The following is a 26,967-nucleotide window of genomic DNA, read 5'->3' on the forward strand; positions in this document are numbered from 1 at the left end:
CACGCCATGCAATTCTGGAGTTCCTCTTTTGTTTGTTTTCTAAACCAGCCTCAATTACGGTGCTATTGGTGCTTTCAGTGGGTGTATTTTGACAGCCTGGACCTGTGCTGCAAACTTCCCCACTCACATGTGTGCACACCCCCAGTTTTCATTCCCAAAGGGCGCATTTGGACACCAGCCTCAACGTATCAAAGGTCTGTGGGCTGAGCTGTGTTTAGCAACCTGGAGAACAGCTATTGGAGGGCAGAAAGTGCAGGACGGGCTATTTCCATGACAAACCCTTTTCCTCTGAGGATATTGATACAGCGTAAAGTAGGGATTCATTGTGTGCCTGTCAGCACTGTGCTGGGTAGGAAGACTGTGAGTAACATCTTGGAATATTTAAAGAAAATGCTTAAGGGGAGGGTTGAGGGAACTATTTTTTTTTGACAAAGACATCAAGACAGAGGGGAGATCCATAAAGACACAAGCGGATCTAAAACAGGATGAATTATCATTCTTATAATTAAGCCTAATGGACCTTCCTGAGAAGGTTTGATAAGATGACTTGCTAATATTCACACTTTTTTTTTTTTTTTATTTAGTCAGTAAATTATGCATAAAGGACAAAACTGGAATAATCACCCAGACATTCGTGTCACTTGTGCCTGACTAATTCTCATCCATTGTCTTTCATAGTTTTAAAATGGGAAATAAGTAGTAGGGGCCAATGTCTGTGCTGTTAAAGTATGGAAAAAATGACTGTTTTATTAATTTAAGTTGTATGTTACCTTTTTGAAGATGAAAGATTGCCTACAGTCATAGCTGAGTTTTTACATGGAATCAGGGTGTAGTACAAGCAAGCCCCGTGGAAGAGTCAAAAGAGCAATGGAAGAAGAAAAAAGTAAAAATATACTGACTTCATGTCATCTGTTAAGTCAAAAAGTGTAATAAAGTTTCAAGGAAAGGAAGGAAACCTGGTCTAGTGGAAGGTGTCCCTGGCCATGGCAGGGGTTGGAACAAAATGGTCACTAAGGTCTCTTCCAACCCAAACCATTTTGGGGTTATATGAGAACACCTGAATGCTTTTTTTTTTAGAGTAGGTGGTGGGGACAAATTGTTTCTCTCAAAATATTTTTTTCTCTAAGCTGTATGAAAAAAAACTCCTGGTAAAGAGCCATGTTTACCAAAGTGGGAAATGCATTTTTCACGGATGGGTCTGAATTATAGTTTGAAGAGGTTACTGAATATTGTTTTCAGTTACAAGGAGATAAGGATGTGCTGTTCTTATACAAATGTGTTTGCTCTACATGTAGAAAAAACCAAATTACCCATGAATTATTATAAAATAATTGCACAGGACTCTATTCTGCAAATAAAAAAAAAACCAACAAAAATGCCAGTCAGAGTAAAGCGAGGGGGAAAAACCCAACCCCTAACAATTCTGGGATTCCTCTCTATGGAGCCTAATTCCTACTCAAAGGACATAAGTACTTTCTTGTGCTGGTCTCAGAACTGGATCTCTGGGATTTCGTTCCTCAATAGGATTTTGATTGATTTTATTTAAGTAGTTTTATCTTATTTCATCGTGCTTGTATTAAATCAGATATCTCTGAGCACTTAATCATTTTTAACTTCTAGATCTTTGTATCCAATATTATATTTGCTGTCAAAATCTTATATCAATGAGAATCCCAATAAATGTAAGTCATTGATCAGATACAGCAATGACAGGGAACCAAAAGCCTGATCGAGGTGTTGCTGTCTGTAATAGAGACACTTATTGACTTCAGTGGGGTTTGGGTCAGGCCTCAAATGGAAACAAAACCCATCTGTGCTTGCCAGGCAGGTCACTGGATGATGGCTATTAATCCACTGTAATTACTGGGTGACCTTGCTGAAAAATGGTGACTGGTAAGATAAATATTGGGATGCTGTGCTGTGTTCATGAGGTGTAGAGCAGGGAAGCTACAGGCTAGATGAGAAGAATACGGTTATAATACCAAATAGTCCTTCAAGCACCCTTATCATCCACCTCCTGATCACAAATTTCAGAGCAATTACCTCAGTGGTCCCAGGAGATGAATGCTGGAGGCTCCCAAACCACCTTCAGGCTGTTTTCAGGAGAGGACACAGGTGTTGGCAGCACTAAAGCTCCATGGTCTCCTTCCTAGGGACCATGGGGGCTGAGCATAACTGAACAAATATTCTTAACTCACAGTTCACCTGTTTAGAGAGCTGAAAAGGCTCCTTACCTTACTTCAGGAGGTATGTCACCAGGGAGCAAAATAAAAACAATAAAAAATAAAAAATCCAGGCATTAACTTGAGTGGGAAGGAGATTGTACAGAAAATATTGCATAAGCAACTGCGTGGTTCTTTACCTAGGAGGAGACAGTCAGGGAGACATGGTTTTCAGCCCCTCATCTAAGGATTTTTTAACATAATTTGCATTAAGTACTCATTATTAAAAATAGAGGACTATATCTTTATTACGTATGTGCTGGACATGCTTTGATAATGGGATCAGGACATCCATGCTGAAGTTGTAAATCAGATAAACAAGCCTCTGGAAACAAAAACTAATTCTTCCTTCCAAGTGCTGATCCAAGTATTGCTTGGAAATCGGCCCTCATTTACTGGTTACGCCCATGGGTTCTTAACATCTGTAATTTGTGGAAGTGAAACTTAAGTTACCTTGCAGTGTCTGTAGATTATAATGAGGTGCCTGTATTGTGATGGCCATGGTTTCTGTGAACATGACTTGCTTTTCTCGTGGTTCACAACATCTCCTGGTAACCCTGTCCCTGCCCGGCTCCGTGGGGCCCCGCGTGCCCCCACAGACGCACGGGTGGGTTCAGTGTCACAGTCAATACCAAAGAGTCCAGAAGGGCGTTTGGGTGCATCCTGGCAGGAGCATTTATTGCTGCTGTCCAGGGGTGCAGAGGCAAATACCAACATGAGCCCAGAACTCACAGTTTTATCTGGGGGAAAGGTGGGACCAGGGAATGGGGGCCAATGGGGAAGCTCTGGGGGAGTGATGAGGGGTGGAGGCTGACAGGCAACCGGGGAATCCAAACTGGGACAGATGAACAGAACAGAACAAGCATCCTGGGAGAAGCCTTTCTGGTCACCCTAAGGTAAAGTGGTTCCTGTGGTTCTAGGGACTTGTCTTACTGAGAACTCTCTGTCCTTTGTAGTGTATGTTCAGCAGCCACCACATCCTGGAGGCAATAAAGATCCCTAAGCCATCCTTCCTGGTGTCTGCCAAATCAGGTGCAGAAGGTCGATGCTCTTCTGACCTGCAGAAAAGCACATCTGTTACTGAGATCCCAGCAGGGAACGGAGCCCTTGGATGTGCTGCTCAGCTGTGGAGGAACTGAGGAGCAGTTCCCTGGGGCACAGGGAGCCTCGTCACACCTTCTTCAGGGCTTTCAGTGGGGTGGCAGCCCTTTGTGACATGGGGTGTACTGACCCCAACCAGCTTGGCCACTTGAGCATCACACTCAACTACCAGTCTTGATGTAGCCCTCTGCCTCCTAGAAATCTTGAAAAGCACTCTGAAAATCAAGATGCTGAGATATCTTTTTTTTTTTCCCCCCAAAACATTTTTGCCATTTTATTTTCCTTTTTACAATGTAAAGGATGATTAGAGAGAATGAGTGGGAATGATAAATTTGGTAACAATGAGGAGGTATGAACAACCTGTGTGGAGACAGCATAAAAATAGGATGTCTCCAATAACTCCCAGGGGAGGGTGAACATTAGCTAAATGAAACCTGTTGTTTTAAAGAACTCTGCTGGTATTGGTTTTTTTTTTTTTTTTTGGAACTCTGCATGCTGGTGGGAGGGGAAAAATTGTTAGTGTAAGGTATCAAGTCTGGAGGGGAAAAAGATTATGTTCTCATCATAAACCAAATGATAGCAGATTAAAGCAGGTAAGTAGCATCATGCTGGCCATTTGGCCAGAGTATAAACAGGTTTGGGTTAATTGGCACTAAGGAGGCTGTGCTGTTTAGGGGTTTATATTTAAATGCCAACTGTTGTCTTTCCCATATGTGTTGACAAAGCTCTTCTCAACAGTCATCTGTTGTTCTACCCACAGCTTGTTTCTGGATAACTGTATGGAGGATATTTTGGCTTTAAGAAATGAGAGCTTGTGGAAGATATGTGCTTAAAGAGCTTTCTTTCTCAAACAGAGAGAAAAAGTGATATTCTCTAGTGGCTCTGTGCTGCATGTCATGTGCTAATCCAACCTATTTCAGCCTATCCCCTCGAGTGTTCCTTTGCAGCAAGACTCCTGGGGATGTTAAAAAGGCAGAGAACATTGTGTGGTGTAACTACACATTTCTCTCAACTGCGGCAGCCACCAAGCATCTCACTGAGCCTCTTGGCTGCCTGCTGCCACAAAAACACAGCAGTGAAGTCGTGCCCTAAAGTGCAGAGTATTTGTTGCAAACCTTCTTTGCCAACTGTAAAGCCAAGTGCACAAGTGCTGTCTGGAAGACAGTGGTGTCTCTGAGCATTACAGTTACAGGACTGTTTTCATATCAAGATCAACGAGCTTGTAAATTTTGCAGTTAGTTTTGGATGTTCTCGTAGAGTCCATGGTCTGTCATATTTCTGATTTCACTTGGGCTTGTCTCCTCTCCCAGAAGAAACAGAACTAAACCAGCAGGATACGTGGTGTAGCTGAAAGGAAATATTAATTCAAGGCTCTGATCCTGAAAGCTGTGTTTGCCTGACACTCGCATCCTGCCTGCTCTCCCCTTGCACATGAGCATGGCCATATACAAACACCCCCTCCAATTTTTGAGGCAAAAAATGCTGCAAGGGGCTGAACGTTGCACAGCCTGGAAACAACTTCAGTGTATCTGTGCACCTGCTATTCTGAGGAGCTCAGACTGCAGAAACAATAATGCTGCCTCTGGCTTTGACATCTCCAAACTGTGAGTGACACTCCAGCATTTGGAACTCCTGTCAGTCTGGCAGGAGAATTTGGAGGCTGATAAAGCTTAAAAAGGGAAGAGCTTTGTATCTATAGAAGGGTAAGAAAAAAGCCTTTGGGGGTTACAGCAATATGTTGCCTTGGAAATATTTGATCAGGCTTACCAGTCTATTCAGACACTTCACTTTTTAAAAGCTTTAAATCAAGTAACTTTGGGTCCTGAATGATGCAGCTTTAGTGACTGCTTATCAGCCACTCGTGACTATGCAAACTGCAGAAGCTAAACTGTCATTTCTGACTTTCAGGTGAAATTGAATGACCTGAAAATGGATCTATCTTCTCCTGTGCTCCCAGCAAGCATTTTGGAACAAACTGCCTTGCAGCTCGGGTGCAGTCCCACAGACAAAAAACTCGCTTTCCACTTAGATGAAAAAGATGAGTTAAAGCATCTTCGGGAATGTTTCTGTATCCCCAAAGTAAAGGATCTGCCTCCAAGTGAGAATTATAATTACTGTGAGGGAGAGGGAGGGGGAAAGGGCTGGGCTTCACATCTTCTGCATGTGTTTATCACAAGTCTTTGGAAATCATCGTCACTTATGAGATAATTGAGCAATTGTAGTCATATCTGAGCACAGAATGTCCCTGCTGTTGCTAAATCAATCCATCAGCTTATTCTAGCACCAAAAGCTCTGTTCTCGTTCCCATCCTGAATCAAATGTGAGGATACAGTACTTACACGGTGCTTATGCTGTCAGTCAGCAGCTTTGAACAATGTAGTGACTGATTGAAAATTATAGGCAGTAGCTTTTCTGTCTAATGGCTTGAAACAGCAGCGTCGCTTGGGATAGTTCAGAGCAGTTGCTTCCTTGGTGTGATTCAGTTTGGTATTATCTGTCTAGTTACAATTATTTTAGTTAATGAAAGAGACAGTATATATATTATGTGAACATTTATGTCTTATTGCTAGTGGTGGAGCTATTTTCTCACTGAGGCCAAATGGAAGACTGTGCCTCAGAACAAATAATTGATCTGAGAAAATAATTCATAATGAAGTCTTTTATTTGAAGATATTTTCCACTTTCCTCATGAATTGCCTAAAAATAGATAGCACCTGACTTCAGTGTAGCTATGTAAAATTGTTCCGGACATTTTTCTCCTTCTTTCCTGTTCCATAGATTGTTTTGAGGAGCCTGTGGGATGTCTGGGCATGGGGAGGGCTTGCTGTGGAGGCAGGAGGGGTAGAAAGAGGGGTGGCCGACTGAGAGGGAAGCATTTGCTTCAGGCTAACACTCCCAGCCCACCAAAACTAAAAACCAACTCCACATTCTTTTTGGTACCTGCAATAGCCACGTTCATGCAGGGAAACATGGCCACCTGTGGAGGCAGCAAGGTCCTGGTCTCTTCTCATGCTTCCCAGGTCCTGTTTGGGTTTATTTTCATCTCAGTTACATCGAGAGCAAAAGCTGTGCTGGCTCTGCAGGCTCTGGTCTCTGAACGCTGGCCCCTGGAGAAATGGCAGATTATTTCCTTAGATAGTGAACACATATAGGCATAGTCACTCTCCTCCTTTCCTGCCTTGGCAAAATGCACCTATTGAAAATCAAAGGAAAAAATATGATAGAACTTTCTCGTTTGTTTGTTTGTTTGTTTTTTTTTTTTTCCCAGTAAATTCAGATAGAATTTTCCGCAGATTTTCTGAAAGGAACAGTACTGATGGTAAATGAGAAATTACAGGTGCATTCACCAAACTGTGTCCAGTAAGAAACTGTGACAGAAAATGGTGTCAATAGTCAGAATTCCAGGGCATCTTTTGAAACTGTCTCTGTCTTCAGTATCTTCTTGCCGAGCAAAGATGAGTGTTGGGAATGCTGTCTGCTCCTGCCCTTAGGATACAGGGATGATAAATCTCAGTTTTTTATGTTCTGGGGACATTGGCTTTTTTTCCCTCCACATTCAAATCTTTGAGTTATGCTGTTTCTATTATTCAGAGCAGGACTGGACACTTTGCAAATATTTAAACTATTGTGCTTCCTCCATGCCTCCTTAATTTTTCATTTTCATTTTTTTTACCCTGGTCACTTAAGAGAGTTTGCTAAACCCCTCTGTTTGGATAGTTGACTCTTCTGTACTCAAAGCTCCTTCAGCTGCCACCATGGCGCTGCAAGATGTGCCACTAGAGCTGGAAAGATGCTGGAACACAGACCCCATGGAAGTGGTGCTGCTGGAATCCAGCCCAAGTAGGACACATGAGCAGCAGCTGCATCTTTGACTGCAGAAAGTCAAATGTCTCTCCACAATATCAAAGGTCACTTTTCAGTGTACTGTTGTAGCAGGTTCAGATCAAAGAATCTTCTGAGAAGTAGGCAGAGGTTTTGATACCCACGTGGCAGTTTTGGTTTCTTCCCTTCCAAATTCCTTTATTGTTTGGTTTTCAATTACCACAATGTTTAGACCTGTGGACTGCTGATGTGGGGTTTTTCCCCTGTCACTACAATAATATTTAGTCCTGAGACTGTGGAGATCTATATGTTTTAGTGAAGATAAACAATGTACAAAGTAGTACCAGTTGAAAAGCACAGAGAACCCACCATTCTGGTGTTCCTAAATTGAGGGGTTTTTCCCTCTCCTTTTTTTTTTTCTGTCCTTCTTTTCTGTGCTTCAGCTGTCATCATGAACAGCTTCCCTGCTGAAGAACAGCGGGGGTGTAAAGATATATATATTTGCATTGTGTGTCTATACCATAGAGACAGATCTGCCGTGACATTTATCTGCGCCCAGGAGCGGATGCCAGATAACGCGTTCCTGAAGATAAATGTCATTACAGATATTAGCCATCAAATATTCTTTATATATTTACATAAAACATTACAATGAGGCTTTAAAATGAAACCTTACAAGAAGCAGATGAGAACATCCATAGGAGACAACTGTAAGATGACGTACAGGAAAATATTTAGGAAGTCATTATAATAGTTTAATTTAGTTATCAAGTTATAACCTGTCAGAGCTGTTTATTTGTTGTATCAATCAAAAGGAAACCAGTAGCAGCCTAACTCCCTGCAAAGCTCAGAGGCTTTATGTGCAAGTATGAGGGACGAGGCTCAGGTGAGCAAATGAGGAGAAAATGACAGCAGAAGATTTAGAGAAATGCTTGCATCTCCTCGCCCTTCTCCCAGCTGACAACAAAGTCTCTTTAACGCTCTCTTCTCACACCACAGGGAGCAGGCAGGAATGACTGGATTGCAGTTGGGCACCTAATCACCCATCTGATTTAGGCTATGGCTTGTGCTTTGTCACCTTGTGAAGGAGTAGGGCATCATTTGGGTTTCTTGGGAATAAAAAGATGCCCCGGAGTGAAAGCGCTGAGCTGTACTTCCCAGAAGAAATGGTTAAAGGTAGCGGTTAATCATAAAAATCTGGCTCTTTGGAGGGCTGGTGAGGGGGGTACAGGCAGGTGTGAAAGACAATCTTTTATCCTTCAGCTAAGGACAGAGCTCAGATAAGTATAAGCAGATTTAGTCCTTCCTTTCTGATTAATAAACCCATTATATTTTTCCCTTTTATATTTCTGACAATAAACTTGCTTTTCCTTTTAGGTTTAAAAGAAGTGCATCTTTAATACAGATGAATGAGGATAATTAGTATGCAAAATAATGTATGTGATTAGATTTGACCAGTTTGCATGAATCTGAGTAGGTGTGTGAATATATAATATAGTTAGGTAATCTTAATGTAAATGTATTTTTTGATCCAGGCTACTCTAAGAACATATTTCAATATTTTTTTTCTTTGCCTTTATTTCCTCAATTGTGTTTATTTCCTGTTGGAATATTTCAATATGTGTTTCAAATCAACCACAGCTCCTCCAGAAATTAAAAGGGCCAATACCAGGAGAAATAAATGTAATTTGGGGAAAGACAGGTGCTAGGCTTAGGGAAAAAAGCTGTATCACTCTTAAGAATATCACAGTGAATGTGGAGTTGTTGGAGCACGAGGGGGTGGTGATCAGGAGAAATTACAAAGATGGTAGAAAAAAAAAAAAGCAGCAATGTCCAAAAGGAGTCATTTAGTGATGTCAGAGAGGAGGAAGTAAATAGCTTTTTGTCAAAAGGAAAAAAAGTTCATCCAGATTCAGATTTGATAACACACCACGAAAAGAATATCCAAAGAAACAGGTATAGAAGTGCCAAAATACACTTTATCAAAAAGGTAATGCCCTATGTATCCAACAGTGAACAAGAGATGTTTTTATTTAGAAAGGACTGTGGTGTAAGAAAAGCTGGCTTGCTAATATTTCCTCACCTGTTTTACTGCTTGGTGACTATTAGTCAGACTGAGCTCCAAATTCTTGAGCAAAGATCCTTCTCTCTAATCCCAGTGGGAAAGTGTTATTGTGTTTCTTGGTAGGAAAAGAACTGTTAATAGAATCAATTTGGGGGCATGGATAATATTTATGCCTCTCTGTTTTCATTCATATTAGAATGGAGATGAAAAACAGACGTTGTGTCTGCAAAACAGATTAGGCTGAGATTGCTCCCTGACTTATGCTTTTTAAAAGCCTCTAAAACTTTAATTAAGAAATTACCCAAGTTGTCTATACTCCTGAAAAATGTGTTTCTGGGCAAGCACAATGAAATTGGTAACTGTTAGTGCAAAAGGTAGTAAGAAACCTTTTCCAAGCTGTTTTTCTACAGGTCTTATAAAATTTTCACAGACTGAATTGCAATCTTATGGTTCATTTTTAGCACGTATCTTAACATGCTCATTCATTTTATCTTTATTCTGAGGCATATTGATTATATTTACCAAAATTATATGTGGTATTAGCTTTTGGGGTATTGTAAGTATTGGGTGTAGAAGAATGCAAATTACTGCTTCCAGAAGGTCACCATCGCTTGTCCCTCCAACAATCTCTAACATGAGAAATAACAGAAGAAGGCTGTGTTTGGATTGATAGATAATGACACAGGGTAATTAGATTGTTCAGAACCTCACTAGAGCTATTATTTATAAATTTCTACTGCCTTGCTTTTCTCCTAATCACTGAAAGGATTTGTCAACATAGATTTCCTTCTCCTCCTCAGACGATGACATGAAGTGCAGCCCACAGTATTTGCTGACAAGACAAGAACTTTTGAGACTGCCTTAAAGTATTCTGCACAATGACTACATTTTTCTAAATAGAGGTTTAATTGTGCAGGGAGAACTTACATGAAAAACACAGATTTACCTAGTCCTAACTTTTATTAAATGCATGATTCCAGTAGCTTCATGACTCAGAGTAGGCATGTATTGGTGGTGGAAGAAAAGTGGATAGCCTGGTTGGGAAAACGCTCCCTGTTTACTCACTGCTGGTTACAGACCTGATAAAATCAGTGCCAGTGACTGCTTCTCACACAGCCCCTGAGACCTATGGATTTAGTGATGCCTGAACTCACATCAGCCCCAAAAATTGTAGGAGGAAAAGGTGAATAATTGCTTGCAAATTGCCTGCTGTCCTCCTTAGATCCTTTGCAGGGTTACTGGGTGGTGCTCTGGGAGAGAGGTCAGGATGTGACACCTCTGTTCTCGTATGGGGACCGTGATGTCCCAGGGGATGGGGAATGGACAGAGCCCCGGGGCCCTCCTGTGCTCACTCCCACGTGCTTTTTGTTTCTGTGCTTTCCCTCCACAGCTGACCTGAGCCTGGTGAATGGAGAGGAGAGCTGCATATACTTCGTTGGGAATTCTCTTGGGCTCCAGCCAAGAAAAGTTAAAACTTACTTGGATGAGGAACTGGACAAGTGGGCTCGAACGTGAGTACCCTGCAGGGTGTGCCAGATGCTCACCTGTGCTTCAGAGGAGCACTTTATTTTGGGATCTTCCTTGGTACTGCTTGAACAGCAGAATAGCATGTTAAAAGTACTGCAGCCCAGGAGTAAAACATGTTCAGTGTTTCCCTAGCACTGTTTATATCTCTTTTAAAGGCAGGAGCTAAAACAGGCAAATAGACCCTTCCAGCTGTGCTAACCCATGCTGTGTGTGGTGGCTCTGCTTGGCTCACCTGCAGGACCTGTGCAGTTTAACCCTCCCCACCCAGCAGCATTTATAAACAGTGTTTCTACACAAGGCACACAAACCTATTTGGTCAGTGCTGCTTGCTGATGAATGTGGTGGTGTTCCAGGCCCTGTGATGTTCTAGTTAGTGTTTTTAACTGTGTGATTCACCCTGCAGGCCTTGCAACAGGCAGTTCCCCTTGAAATAGCACTGAATGCAGGTGATGCTCCTGCCAGCACTGGCAGGTTTTTGGCTCCTCTTAAACCAAGTCTCTGCCTGACAAGTTCATTTTATTTAGAAAGAAATGTTCCTGTCTTCTCAGTATCATCTCAGCAAGGAGCTGAGTGTGGATTGCAATGAGCTTTGCTGAATGAACCTGATGTAAAAGAGACAGGATAAAAGAAGGACACATTGCAGGAAAGGGACACTGTTATCATAACAAATGGGGAACTTTTTAATATACACAGGGGAAAGAAAAAGCTTTTTTTACTCTTTATTTAGGTTTTTTTTTAATATTATGTTCTGTTTCCATTAAGAGTCTGTGCTTTGAGATCTCCAGCACCTGCCTGAGCAGCTGGAGCAGGGATGAGTAAGGAAAATGATGAGTAAAAAACAGGGAACTGAAGGTGGGAAAGGAAAATAACATCCAGATGAGTGAGTGAGCTGGGTGAGAGATGAACTCTTTTATAGGGTGCGGGATATGAGTGGAACAGATGTGATTTCATGGTGAAAGAGCAGAGGAAATATGGAGAGGCAGAAGAGGAAACATGAATTCTGCTAAGTGGGCAGCCTTGTTTCAGCAGGAACAGTTGAGATGGAGGCTTCTCAATGCAAATGTGAAAACTCTGTAGCTGCTCTTCCACTTGAGAATGTATGAATGCTGGGAGTTCATCAACATGGTTTATTGTTTCCTATTTATCACCTGTATTCTCATAGGTAAGAAGGCTGAGAATGAGTGGGACTTTGGGAGGCGCTCGTTCCTTCTGGGTATTCAGTCAGCACAGCAATGCAGTTTCTCCAGTTGTTTGAAAAAATTGCAACCCTGTCCATTTCTGGGCTGTTATCCCACTTTATCAGGGAAACAGCTGAGCTTCTTCAAAAGGCAGAAGCCAGATAACATTCTCAGAGTGACACACTGGGACTGCAAACTTATTTCAGCTCCTCCACTGTATCTTTTCACTGGCTCACTTCTATTCTTGTGTTTGTCTTTGCTGCAGTGAAGGATGAGGTTTTCCTCAGTGACTATAAAAGCCTGGAAGAAAAGGGTAGGCAGTGTGTTTCTTCAGATCAAAAGTGCCTTCAGGAACTGTAACTAAGGGGGAAATATGCCTGAACATTGATTTCAAGCCACTGGAAGAGAGGGAGCAAAACTAGAAAGTCTGTCTGCAAAAACACATCTTGGCCTCAAAAGCCTTACCCAGAATAAATCATAAAGTATAAAACAAATTAAAACCAAAAAAAAAAAAACCAAACCCAAAGAACCAACCAAACAGAAAAGCTCAAGATCAGCAAAGAAACAGAATAAAATCCTGCACCTAAAGCAACTGAGACAGCTGGGGTAAGATCAAGCTGATTTTGAGAACAGTGTATGCTTGGAGAAGGTGGTGAATGGAATGCAAAGGAATAGGTGGCTGAAGGTACAGGAAGGGGTACTTTTATTCCAGTCATCAAGGACAGCTTAGCAAAGCCCAGTCTAAGGTGGTAGCTGTTCCCAGCTGAAGCCTGCTCAATGGCTGGTGTGCTGGCAGTGTGGGATGTAGTGGCTCTGGCTTAGATAAATAAGTAGCAAGAATCTAAGAAATGGCATGCAAATTAAGTACATCTATCAAGTCAGCAGTGGTATAGATTCTGGCTTTCTTATAAATTGGTTTATTGCATTTTCTGTTTGTTGTGTCTTGGGACCCCTCTCAAAGAGCTGCAAGTCTATTTAAATGGCTTTCACTGCTTGTAGTTAATGGCAAGAGTAAAAAGGAAGATTACCTACTGCTGGTCAAGGGCAGGGAAGCTGTAGCTTTATCTCCAAGTGGTGATGGTGACTCATTAGGGCAAAGCTGGGAGAGAAAAGCACGGAAAATCCTCTTTTCTTTTTGTGTTCCATCTTAGGGCTTTGTTCCTTTCCCCCACCTCCACTTTAACTGGTGGGTTATCGCTTTCTTCATACATCTGCCTCCCACACACCTCCTCTGGTTTTGTATTCTTCCTCTCCATATCCTTCATTCCTCTGGTTTTTATGCTAATGTGCGAAGATTACAAATCCAAGCCACTGACATTCTCAGTATGGATTTAAAAGGAGTCTGAGACTTCATCTTTCAGTTATGATTTCAGCTAAATCCAAGACTTATTGAATGAGGGGCAAAAAGGGATGAAGAGTTGTTCCCTTGTGTTTAGCCAAGAGTAGTCAATAACATAATATTTTAAAAGTCTGAATTTCAAGGGACGTTTTTGGTTGGAGGAAGGCCAAGAGGTGCTTTGCAGTGCCTTGTTTTCCCCTTTGCCCTGCCAGAACTGGTTAAGTAATTAAAATATTTTATAGAATCATTACTGCGTGTGAGCATACTCATTGCAGCAGGCAATGTCTCTCTCATCTGAATAACTCATTAAACTGGAACAATTAAGACAGAAGGGAGCCTGCTGTAGCCAGTTGTGCTCTTGTGAAGGACTGACAGGGCGACTGGGGATTGGGGAACCTGCTGCATGCAAGTCTTGAGGACCCGAGTTGAGTAAAATTAAGACTGAAAGGAAAACTTTTCCTCTGTGGATTCATCAATGTTGGCACAGTAAATATAAACAAGGAATTAATAAATTGAGTCTAGAAATAAAATATAGATATATTTCTAAGCATTGAAGCAGTCTGGCAAGAGGCTGACATGAACAGAGTAGATTAACAACCTCCTAGTTTGAGGAAGGCTTTGTAATATAGCACTTGCACTAGCAAAGATTATTTTCAGCAAGTCAGAAGGTATCTTTGGGTCTGTGTGCTGAACTAATCCTGCAGGATGTGAGAGCCTTGCAAACAAGAGTGCAGCTTGACCAATCCCTGTTTGACAGATCCACCTCTCCTGCCACTCTCAGGACTCATCTCAGCACTCTGCCTTTCAGCAGGTTGTACAGTAAAGCTGCAAATGCCTGTTGCAATGCCCTGGGTTTTTTAGTTTTCTCTTTAATCTAGTGGCCCATACAGTTCCTTTTCTTTAGATATGTCTTCCTTTTCTTGGCTGTTTCTTTGCTTGAAACCATGGTCCAACTTGAGTCTGTACTGGCTCATTAAATACCTTGCATCATTTTTGGCAAAGGAGCAAGAAGGAAATTTGCACTTGAACAAGATTTGGATGAGCACAGAAGATTCCTGAAGATGGCAATTAATTTAAATTCCTTTTCTCACCGCCTTTGAAACCCTGGGATCATCTCAGAAAATGTGTTTCTAGCTCCCTTAGCAAGCTTTAAATCAACCAGACCTCAGCGAATAAAACGTGGCATTGTGATTTCCTGCCAAATTGAAAATAAAATGGTAACCGACTAAAAATTAATTTGCACAATGAGAAACTCTCATGGAAGTTGAAGAAATATCTACTTGTCTGATGGTCTGTGATTTGATGGATGAAGTTTTGTATTCATTAATTTGTTTAAATCTCTTTTGCTGCCTAGGGTGCAGTGGGGGAAAAAAAGGGATGTAGGCTCTCCATGTCTGAGGGGAATGCCAGGAGCACTGCACTTGTGTCCTTAAAGATTATTACCCCCAGTGCCTACCAGAGCTGAGAGAGGGGTGGCATAATATACAGAGATATAAATTCTCTGAGGCAGAGCATAGAATTTTACAACCTGAGTGTAATAGGATGTATTGTGCCATCAGCAAAGTCTACAGAGTTTCATGTGATTAAAATAAAAAAAGGGTCCAAGAATATGCTTTTAACTACCATTTTAGCAGCAATAATTTTTGTCTCTTGGCATTTATATTGGCCATCAAGAGGGAGGCAAGCTGTAAGCTGTGCCATAATAATAATAATATGAATAATAATAAATGCTGCCACTCCCTTCTTTCAATATGGTTAAATGTCCATGTTTTCCTCTCAAAATAAAACATTCTCATGCCCAAAATCTCACAACTGTTTTCATGATAACTTGGAAATTTATTCTGAGGTTTTGATAGTCCTGTGTGCTGATAGAGAGAACTTTCATTAGTAAATTCCCATTAGGATGACACTAATGGCTATAAAATCAGGGAAAGCTAATGAAAGAGAATCCCATAGGTAGTTAGAACTTATTTTTCCCATCTTATTATGTTTGCTATCCTCTTTCAGAAATACAGATTCCCTCAGGCTGGGAGCCACTGAAAATCTTTGGGGGTTTTATTTTAACAGTCTGTATTATCCTAAAGTCCCTTGATCGCTATATTACAGTTAAGAATAAGACAGGAAATTACCAGTAAATGTCTTGCTGTTTGTGAAACATATACCCCTGTCTGCAGGGAATGCAGCTGCATTGTGGGCTGATAGAAGGGAAGACATTTTAGCACTAATCCTGCCCCTCACAGCGTTTTCTGGCCTCCCCACCCACTGCCTTTTCTCCTCATCTAGGAAATGTTCCTGTAAATGAGGGTTATTTCACACTGCCCGCTCTCTGCTGTCGAGGACTCATCAGAGAGCAATTCTAAAATGGAGAAAAGCAGTCAGGTGCTGTACCATGACCTTATCCAAACTGAGGAGCAGGCTCCTCCTTGTCTGTGTGGGGTTGGATTTGTTGAACAGAGGGATGTTATTTTATCTGTAAGAGATGTGCAGTTGTACCTGTGCACTCCTTCAGATGTTGACCTAATCTAGTCCAAAATTAAATGGTGTTTTGCAAGGATGAGAGGCTTGAAATGGTTAATACAGCTGTGCTTTTTTGCAGCAGCTCCCCTATTCTTTTTTGGAAATATCCCTAGGAGATGTGAATTAGACCCAAGTCAATCAAAAAGGGTCTGACTGTAAAACACCCAGGTAATTTTTGTGGGAGACAGAATGAAACTCTATCTGAGAAGGGAAAGTATGAGGTGGATAGGGAAAACCAATCTTTAAAATAGCCTTGAGAATGGGGTAGTGTCTCAGGCACCCTCCTTTCTCATGTCTTAATCTGCCAGCTGTCCTCCCATGATTTTGAGTGAATGTTGTGGGCCGGTTCTTCTTTAAAGGGTTTATTACTTTTTTCTTCTTGTTTTCTCACATCAAAGCTTTTAGGGCTTTTGCTCTCTACCCGGCTTCCTACCAGCTTTGTCCTTATTTTGAAACAGCTTTATACTCAGCCTCATGCAGCCTGGTGTTTCCAACTCCACAAGTACCCCGTGGTGCTCAGCAAATATGAAAATCATCCAGTGTGAGATGGGAGCCCAGAGCAATGTTCCCCTGGATTAGCACCATTATTACTTTTCTCAATCTGCCTCCATTTGCATTTAAATCTGTACTCTACACCCTGCATGTTTAAGAAACTGGGCAACTTTTTATTTATATATGCATGGTTAGAAGTTTTCTTCTCCGTCATAATTGAAGGAAAATTTAGTTCAAAGCACATAATCCAGAATTTAATTTATATATCTGTCACTTCAGAGTAGCAGCACACTTGGGTTTAAGGTGACCATATGATCCCCTGTAGACAGAAGCTGTTTGCAATATAAAGTTTTAAAACAGCCTTTGTCAACCCAAAAAGCTTTATGCACACTTGGATCTAGAAAAAATTTTCAGGGACAAGAGAAACAATGAAAATTAGCAAACAGCTCTGTTGATGCAGGGAAGCACCTGTGCCTGCATGAAGTACCCTCTGGTTTATGCTGAAGGGTGAGCTCAGACAGGAGATACAGGAGGATGGAAATTGTTTCTGACAAGAAATATTCCTGGGAGCAAGGCAGTGTTTAAGTCTATCATCCTCTGCACCATATAATGTTCAGCCAGAGATGCATGTTGGGGAAGCCTGTGGGGTGAGCTCTGCTCTCTGTGCAGTGGTGTGAGCCTGGGTTAGCAGGTGCCATCCCACACTGGGATGCTCTGTCCCAGCTTTCCTGTCCCCAGAGGCTTCCAGAACCCATGCAGCCACTTCCAGGGGCCTTGTGAAAAAGCTATCAGCTTTAATTCTGAGGAATTTCTAGAGGAATTTTGTGGGCCAAAATAAATAATTTTCAAGCAAGTGAAATCCTGTCAGAAACCAATAAATTGCCTTTTCTCTGCAGTTTAATGGTATGAGAACAGTGTTGTGCTCAACTTAGGCAAGTCTCATCCTGCTTGTCCATCCTCTAAATGTGTAGTCTCCAAATCAGGTATGATTCTTAGGACTGATCCAAATAGAATACCACACATTTTCATCATTTTTCCATTCCTTTTCAGAGGTGTCCATGGCCATTTCAATGGCCAGCGCCCATGGGCTTTGGCAGACGAGTGCATCCTGGACCTGATGGCTGAGCTGGTTGGTAGGTGTGAACTGCAGTGGAAAATCTTTCTCCAGAAATAAAATCAACTTTGGTTTCTTTTAAGACTCAAAACCCTGAAATTCTGTAGGCAGAATTTCGTTCTTTTTATTCTTGTATTTGAAAGTAGGTTTTCGTGTGAGTGGACTAACACTTTATTTTAAGGCTGCGAGTGATTTAGGAGATGGATGTATGTGACAATGTATGACCATATGCAGATCATGAAAGTAATTGCAGCAGAGGGCTTCTTGGAACATCATAAACCACTTGGACTAACACGTGAATCCCTTTTAAGGGGCACTTGGTATTGGAGAATCTCAGTCGCTCTACCAGAAGTAAAATTATGAACTTTCCCCTTTGAAAAATTATTTCTATCTAGACATTTTCTGCTTTTTTCCTCTTTTCCCTGCCACTAAATCCAGACTCATATTTGAGAGCTGCTTATGTCAATGGAGCAGATAATTGGGGCAGGACCTGCTATCAATGAGTTCCCATTACCCTTCTGTACCCCTTGAGGAGCCTGCAGTGCTGCAGGACTTTGGCAGGAAGCGCTTCTGGTTATTCCAGAGATTGAGGAGCCCTCTGGAGACTCCTCTTGGTGAATTTGCCATGAAAGCATCCAGCTGAGCAGGAATGCAAATTTCCTCTATCACTTCTTACTCCGTGTAGTTGCTGAAATATTCACTGGGATTTCCTTCAGAGTTGTCTCTGGAGGGGGAAGACAAATTATCTTGGCAGGGTCTTTTTCTCCCTAACCGTCCCAGCTGTTGTCAAGGCTAGGTTAGTAGATTTTGGGGACATTTGTCCCATATTTCAATGTAGGTGTTGAAGGCAACTCTCAATAGCAACTGTCAGGACTGAATTATCAGGCATTCATTTGTGCCATCACTAAGGGAAAATATTACCCTTATGTTGACCTACTGTATTCCAGATATTGTATCGTAATTTCTCCTCCAACTGCAGACAAGTGCTCAATGAGAAAATTATGGTTTTTCTCCTTCAAGAAAAGCAAGTGGGGTTGGAACAATTGGAAGCAGGGACATTAAAGAATGTTTCATGACAAATTTATTTTTAAACTTATAAATAAAATCCCTCTCTGAATTCTTTATGATGTTTCCAAATAGCTAAAATAGTGGGTGTTATTATTGGAGGAGAACAAATGCAATAAATTATTGTTGTAGTTAGTCTATCCATGATGTAAACACTGAGATAATATAAATATGAGTGTGGTTACACTGGGTTATGTAGAAAAATCCCATCTGCAGAATGAAATAAAGTAACCCAAAATGCAGATTGAGGGTTCTGATTTTGTAAGTTGCCGTTGTTGTACCTGGTATTGCTCAGGAGGTTAAGAAGTTACTTCTCTTGCTTTCTTTACATTCAAGGGCAAGCTCAGCACCCTCATCCGTTAAGCACCATAGAACATAAAAATGTGGAAATATAAAGGGTTGGAGGGTGTTGAAATGCTGAATGCAGCTGATTTAGGGATTTCTCCAGTATGACCCATCTCCCTTGGCCAGTGGACATTCTTGTTCTGGTAGGTACAACTAGGAAGCTGTGGACAGGTGGGGAAAGGTGACTTGGAATTTTCAATTGAAAATCTTGAATTTAACTAAGCAGACAGTCAAGAATTTCTCTTATGTCGTACTCCCAGGCACCTAAATTAGTAATGAAGGTAAAACCACTGATGTTGTTCACATAACCAGGAGAGAGCGCTGAGATTCCCTAAAGGACAGCTGGAAACTCCTGAGTTATCATCTTTCTCTGCATCACCTTCTGTGACTGTTTGCCTCTGCTTTGTTTGCAAAACGTGGACCCCTGTGGCAGGCTGAGCCCTGACCTCCTGCCACTGCCACTGCCAGGGTCCCTCTGGCCTCAGCTGTGGGTTAAGAGTCACTGCAGAAAGCAGGGAACGAGGCTGGGATCCTTTTTCCTTTAACCATCTGTCTTGTAGAGGCTGCCAACTATGTTTCTGCTTTAATATTAATTTAACTAAAAGATGCATTGTAGGTGTAAGGAGTTAGAAATGAGAGCTTTGCTTAAATTTCATCTAATTGCTTGTCCATCTCCTTAGTTTCCTTTTATTTACTGAACTCCATGTGACACCGGTGCTTTTACATCACAATGGCTTATCCACAATGAACCTATTACAATTTTCTTCATGGTAAACAAATATTTTAAAATTTTCAATGAAAATTAAGACTGAACTCACCCTACCACTAACCTAACTTTTGTTTTTAAGATTATTTCCTGGGAAGAGTTTTCCAGTCCTGTTGCTTTCCTCAAAGATAAAGGGCATGATTGGTGTTCTCTTCTCCAGAATTTTCAGGGCTTTGTCTGATTGAATTGTAAAATGTGGTATGGGCACACATCTGCCCCTCAAATTTATGTGCAGGGCTTTGTTTAGAAAATATCCTCATGACTTTTTACAGGACATAAGTGAATGTTTCTTAGCATGCAGATGAATTAATATTTCATTATTATAAATAATGGATGCATTGTAGTAAATTCCAATTTTTAAATTTTAGGCAATCGTGAAGAGGCTAAAAGAATAAATGCGGGAAAAAAAGTTATGTTAAAATGCTCTCTTTGAATGTGGTATTTCACAGAATCATTAAATGGTTTGGGTTGGAATGGATCTCAAAGTTCCAACCCTCACAATTTATGTTCAAGTACCATTTTGCAACAAAAAATAATATTGATTATGCATGAATATGTAGTTGAATGAATTCTGAATTTACTTTCTTATTGACTTTAATGTAAGAACAATAACAGAATTTTACTGTGCTTTTTATTCAGTATTGAACATGTTATGGAGGAGGAAGAATTGTCATTTCTCACCCTAAGTAGTGGTAGGAAGTAAAATTCTTTGGTGAGATTTATTCAGGAGTGGACCAAAGACTGTAAAACACCTTTGTCTGTTTAATGGTTTATAGTGCACGAACACCTTGCTTATTAAATGCAGTCACATTTTCTTGTTCAATGAAAGTTACAGTAGTAAATACGTTGTGAAATGAAGAGTCAAGGTCAGTGGAGGCCACAGCTTTTTTTCTGCGCTCACACCAAGTGGCAGAACGCAGTGAAGGCAATCTCTGCTTCTCCTACCAGACTTTATTAAAACATTACAACCTTGGCAGGATCACCTTCTGATGGAACAAGATTAACTGTGTGGCTGCGGCTGTACGATGTGCTCGGGCAGGTCTCTGTTGAGGGAAGACTGAATGCTGAGCAGATTTGGAGTGACTTTGAGTGATAAGGATTATTTGAAATAACCAAAATGTTTTTTGAAATTGGGGCCCTTAGCCTTTTTCCAATCATTTTACAAAATGCTTTTTACTTACTCCATCGAGGATCAGACTTCCCCAGCAGTCAGAGAGGAGAAGGATGGCAGCGTCTGCCTAACGCAATCATAATTGTCTCTGAAGTTGTACTTTGCAAACGCTGCTTCCTTTTATTAAAGAGGAGATTTATCACGCAGAACATACAGGTTTTAGCCTGTCCTGGAGATATGGTATAAAGTTAGGAAATAAGGAAGGCAAACATAATTTTGTCTCCCGTGTGCTGGGTCTTTGAATATTGTAATAGGTTAATTGGATCACGGAAAGGTTGTTTTCCAAAATGCAGTGCAGGTTATAAAGGATAACAGTTTTCCAATGACACGGATGAGGTTTGTTTTGTGGGCATGAAATTCAATAATGGAAGGCTTTTAATAAATATATAATTTACAGAAGACCAAGACTTACATGACAAATGTAGTGTCATATTTAATTTGGGATGCTAGCATGCAGCTAAAAATGATCTACAGATTAACCATTTGTTTTATACAGAATCAGTACAGCAGGCAGAGGATTGCTCGTGCAGAATTTGCTGTGAAAGCCCCAGATTTCACAGAAGGAGCAGAGGGACAAATAAGAACAATACCATTTCTTGATCCTGTCCCTTTTTTCAGCCTCAAGAGTTCCATAGAAATATTAAAACTGCAAATAATACTGTTTGGAGCTGCAATCACTCTCTCTAGCTGTCTCCTGTATCTGCAATAGAACAGCCCCAAGGTGACCTCTGCCAACAGCATGGAGCCTGCAGATGCAATGCTATCTGAGGGAAGAAAAGAAAGCAAAGGAGAGGAGTTTAAGGGAAAAAAGCTTATTTTTTCCTATGAAGGACTAGTCCCTCATTTATTTCTTTCCACAAACTTGATGATGTCCCTGGTGTCTGAAGGAGGAGGGAGCTTATTCATGGCATCTCGTTTTTGTTGTGGCTCATCCCCTGGACTGATCATTCAAAGCCACTGGCATTATTTGCCAAATCCTTCTGTTCAAAACTTGAGGATTTCAGCAGCACATGGAAATGTTCTTGAACACCTCAATGAGAATGGTGCTTGGCTTTTCCTGTGCTGGCAGAAGCTGAGGCCTTCTCGGAAGGAATTTATGAATGAATCATAATTATAGATTTCCATGTTTTAGGGCTATATTTGCCTGTATTGTGTTGAACCCATGGTTATGACTTTCCTATGCTGAGAAAGCACTCACCCTGTGAATTTAAACTGTTTAGGATGTGGTGGGAGTGTGTCAGGTGTCCCCCAAGGCAGGGACAGGAGAAATTCAGGATTCAGCTTTCCTTTTCTTGTGGCTCTCCTTACCTTTGTTTTTTACCCCAAATCATGTTTTCCTTCCTCATTACCGATTTCAAGGGTGGCTGTTGCCCTCCCTGCCTGCTTACACTTGTTTCCATCCCTCCCTGTCTGCAACCTCTCTCCACATTTGGTGAATCAGTGGCTGAGTGATGGCCAGGACAAGGTGCATGAGCCCATCTCTCACCTGAGGAAGACTCTCAGAAGTTGATTTGTCTCAAGGGTGAATTTCTGCTCTTCAACAATGGGCATCAAGCAAACCAGAAAGAAACAGGAATTGATTTTCTCCATATCTTTGTGCCACCCTGTCCTGCCTAAAACCTTTCACCAGAGGTTGATAAGTGCTGGAGAACTTGTTACTAAATACTTGCTAACAACAATTAGTTGTTACTAATTAGCTCTTCCTGTGATTAGCTGTAGTCCGAATGCATCTGTTATTATCCTCCTTGGAGCACTGTGGGAATGGCTTCTTGTGAAGATGCTACATTAATAATGGTCTGTTATATCCAATAGGTCAGTCTTGCTTGTTTCGTTTTTTAATTAGGGATGAGACATATCTTTAAATTACAGTAACTACTTAAAATAGATGATTATCTTAATATATTTTCTCACTTGTGTTACATATGAACTTCTGACAAAAATAAGTCTTCAAGTCTTGCTTTACGCATAGTCTTTGTGACCTGACTTGTCTGAGGTATTCAAGATAGTAAATCCACTGGTGGTTTTCTGGGAAATGGAGATACTTCACTGTTTTTTTGTTTTCTGCGTCTGACCTGAAAAAATAAATATTTGCCTGCCAGTGCAGTGTAGAGAGTCAGACAAGAAATCTTTTTATTTCACTCTGATGACACCTCAAACGTTCGTTTCCTTTCCAGTCTTTGGAGAGACATTGACTGAACTCATGCTTTTGCTTTCCCACCACTGTTTTATGTGTCTCTGAAATTTTAAAGGAAAACTCCAACCATTTTTTAAACTTTTTATCTTTTTATTATTCAGGAGCCAAAAGACAAGAAATAGCCTTAATGAATGGGCTGACTGTTAACTTGCACCTTCAGATGGTATGTCCTTATGATATATGTTTGATGTTGTGTTGACAGGTATTTTTCTCCTTTCTTTGTGTGTGCAAGCAAAGTGCTTTCTGAGGACCTCACAGAGACAGCACCGGGTGACAGATTAACTTTTTAAGCCTCGGGAGTTGTATCTTGAATAATGTATGTGCAAGACCTGGCCTGACTCAGTACTAAGCAGGAAAGCTGGACAGAGAAATATTTTCAAGGACTCTGTAGGGACAGCTGTTAGAGCTGTTCTCACATGTGTTGTATGTCAGTTACCAGAGAAAACCTTATTATTTAAGAAACATTTGCAGGTAACTTCTCAAATTTCAATTCCACTCCAAATTTCAAGGAAACAGGAGCTCAGCTGTGAGCAAGACAAAGCTGTAATATCAGTCGAGCTTAAAATGTAGTTGCATACAAGAGATGGAACTTAGAATTATGCTATTTTATACTTGCCTAAAATGTGCTAAAGCATTTTGATTTGCATGACATAGCAGCCATGAATGTGTCTTATCTATGCTCAGGTGTCCCTGAGGCTACATAAAGCCTGTCTCTGGTTCTCCAGTATTTCCAAAGATTTGGTTCAACCGAGTGTAGATGTGAAGCTTCACTTTGTGTGGTTCACACAGAAAGGTTTATCGTGTCTCTTACCTTTGTTAAATTAATGAACCTGGAGCAGGGCAGGATGGGGCTCAGTACAAACCAATTCACAGGGCTACTCTGCCCTGAATTAGGTGTGAAATTCTTGAGTACACAGACCGAGCAGAAGGTTGTGTAACCCAAGCTAGCTTGAGCAGGAGAACTGTAAGTCTTAGTTGTAAGCAGGTTTGTAAGTCTTCCTGGTCCTCCTGGCACGGTGGTCAGCCCAGCATGCCAGAAACTGAGAAGAAAAGACCACCCACCTGAAGATGCTGAGATCAGGTCTTTGGTCAGCCTTGGTTCGGAGTGAGGGATGATTCCATAACTAAAGTTTTAGGGCAGGAATGTAAATCCAATTCTTTTTCACTGCCTGCTACTCTTCAGCAGCTGCTTTTGCTTGCTGGATGGAGCTGGGTGAAATCCCAGCTTCCCTGGCTGCAGTCAAAGCTTTGCCATTGATTCCCTTAAGTGCAAGTTTTCACTGCTGAGTTTCGGTGGCCTTTGTTATGGATATATGAAATACAGTATTATAACGCTCTCCTACTTTGGTAAATGTTATATGGACAAAGAAATATTTGTAATTTCTGGGGGATTCTCTGTAGCTGGCATAAAAATAAAGCAGTCTTTATTAAATAATATGCTGGGAGCATCTTTCTCATCTCTGCTTAGATAAATTTCAATATTTCTTTCTTTTTTTTCCTTAACAGCTATCTTTCTTTAAGCCTACTCCAAGACGCTATAAAATTCTTCTAGAAGCAAGAGCCTTTCCCTCTGACCATGTAAGAAATTAATATTTCACCATATTTGTATTATTAATCATATTTTTCCAAAGAATATCAGTAGTATGATTTGAATATTTATTAGCTCATCTTGTCCAAGTAACATTATAATAAAAAAAATCTGTCAGAAGCTTTTGAGCTCAGCATATTTTACAGATTGTAGCTTTATTCCTTTTGTTCAAATAAGAAGTGTTGCAACAGGAAAAGATTGAATGGATGCATTGATTTATTAGTCTTTTTAAAGACATTGAGCAAACTACTGGCCTAAATCAACTAAAATTGTAAATGTTTTATTAATTCTTGTTGCTGTTTTACTTTATGAAACCAAATCAATACCAACTCACAACATTAACACTTATATATCCCCAGACAGAGATGGAAATGTTTGTTCTTAGCACTTTAGATTACTAGTTCAAACATAATTTGTCTGCTATAAAATAGGAGACAATAGCCCGTGCATCAGAGCTTCGAGCAAATTAATCTTTGGGTTTGTGACCCACTGCTACTTTATCAGCAGCACCGTAAACCCCTGGAAACTGATAACAAATTTGATCTCTAAGGTGTGATAAAAGCAAGTCGGGGCACTAACAGGTTTATCTGTAATGAAGATGCTGGCACAGATGTATACACCTCAAATTGGTTTTATTCTAAGTAATGTTCAGATTAATCCCACATTTGTTCCATGTGTGCTTGTACACTTACACTCCATCCTCTTAAATTTCTATGGCACTTCAGTAATAATCTCTGCAACTGCCATCGCTTCAGTTCCTGTCGTGAAATTTTAAACTCTTTTATACTGTTATTTGATGATTGTTATTTGATCTCCAGGACCATTATTTATCAATAAAATCAGCAGATAGGATATTTGAAATAGCTTGAGAGCTTAAAGCTCTTATTTCCTCCCAGCTGTGCAGCAAATAGAAGAGGTGAGGATGTCACAGGGGAGGATGTCTGTGCTGGCCAAACCTTGTTTGTATTGGCAGCAGGGCATGTGGGTGCCCAGGGCTCCTAGAGGAGGAAAGCTCTTCTCCTTGGCTGTTATCCCTGCATTTTTGGCTTTCTGGCTTCTGGTGAAGTGCATCCATCACATCACAGAACCATGGAATGGTTTAGGTTGGGAAGGACTTCAAGGTCATCCTGTTCCAAGCCCCCTGCCATGCCACCCACTGGATCAGGTTGCTCAGGGCCCCATCTCCACCCTCATTCTGCTCCATGGATTTATCCTGTGGGGTTTAGGCTTTGACTTTTTCCTTGCAGTCTGAGATGGATTAAATTCAGATCTTTTTTAATCCAAAGGAAATCTGTAAATTTCTCAGTGGAGTTGGATTATGCTTTCAAGCATTATTTCTAGTGAAAGGCAAGGCATCTGAGCACCTTTTTGAAGTTCTGATGTGTTTGTCCGTTCTTTTTGTTTTTGTAGTTGTTTATCATGTATTTGTGTTAATGTTGTCTGCATGGAATTCTCTTCCAGTATGCTGTCGAGTCCCAGCTCCAACTGCATGGGCTGGATGTGGAGAAAAGCATGGTCCTGCTGCAGCCACAGCAGGTTGGTGACGAATCTGTCGCTTCTGTTTGCTGCCACCAAGGGCAGAAACATATTTCATGTGAAAGCAGGCATATATTCTGAAATATTGTAGCGTAGAAGTTGTTATCAGTGTTTATTAAAACTTAGATAAAATTTATGAATCATAAACAGAAGTGTTTCAGCATATATTTTTGACATTGAACCCCATTTTATAATTGCTGATTCAATAGCTAGTTTTCCTGGAAGAACAGCAACAACAAAGCTATTTTCTCGATTTTTCCCATTTCCAAAAAAACTGGCAGAATCTTGAGTCACCTACAAAATACAGTAACTCACTGAGAATGCCCAACGTCCTTTGAATGTCCTGAGGTAAGAGATTGCCATGACACGAGCACCACTGTGTCTGCATCAGCACAGGCTGAGGGAAAGGTCTGCTCTCAGTAATATGCAATTCAGATTAATTTGAAAGGCTGCCTCGCTTCACTTCTGCAGCATTAAGAACTTTGTCACCTAACTATAAACCGAGGGTGACCTTTTGCTTCTGAAATCTGAGTCATCTCGTGAGTAAAGAGCCCACTCCTGAACGCTTGATAGATTTGCAGAGATTGTTGAGATAATAACAGTCCCTTGCAATTCAGCCATCTTGCCCAAGCTTTTTTCAGTAACAAGTCTAATTTAATTCTAGGTTTTCACTGCCTAATTGATCCCTAGGTGGTGGTATGTTTTACAAGATCCCTTGCTAGGAAGACAGGAGGAGGATGGGGCAGTAATTTTCCTATAAAGAATCAAAAATGAGGTTGATTTTTTTTTTCTTTGTGGTTGAAATTCTTCTATATTTAATGACCACAGATTTGGGGATTTTTGTACTTTTGATGATGTGAGACATATTGTTTTTGAAATATAAATATGGCAGGTTTATAATAGCTTCCTGTGGGATACCAAGTTT

General features: G+C 40.8%; 1 protein-coding gene across 1 annotated transcript in view; it reads left to right on the plus strand.

Annotated features, from left to right (window-relative positions):
* Positions 1 to 270: 270 nt before the first annotated feature.
* Positions 271 to 26,967, plus strand: part of KYNU (kynureninase) — a gene marked incomplete at both ends in the record, with an annotated part of 58,072 nt that continues 31,375 nt past the window's right edge. Inside the window, 7 exons of the mRNA XM_082285436.1 lie at positions 271 to 360; positions 5,232 to 5,421; positions 10,601 to 10,721; positions 17,314 to 17,396; positions 23,020 to 23,081; positions 24,425 to 24,496; positions 25,968 to 26,042. Of these exons, the coding sequence (XP_082141562.1) occupies positions 271 to 360; positions 5,232 to 5,421; positions 10,601 to 10,721; positions 17,314 to 17,396; positions 23,020 to 23,081; positions 24,425 to 24,496; positions 25,968 to 26,042 (693 nt within the window). The remainder of the gene's footprint in view (positions 361 to 5,231; positions 5,422 to 10,600; positions 10,722 to 17,313; positions 17,397 to 23,019; positions 23,082 to 24,424; positions 24,497 to 25,967; positions 26,043 to 26,967) is intronic.

Source organism: Coloeus monedula, assembly GCF_965178545.1.
Source record: "Coloeus monedula genome assembly, chromosome: 7".
Taxonomy (NCBI): Eukaryota; Metazoa; Chordata; class Aves; order Passeriformes; family Corvidae; genus Coloeus; species Coloeus monedula.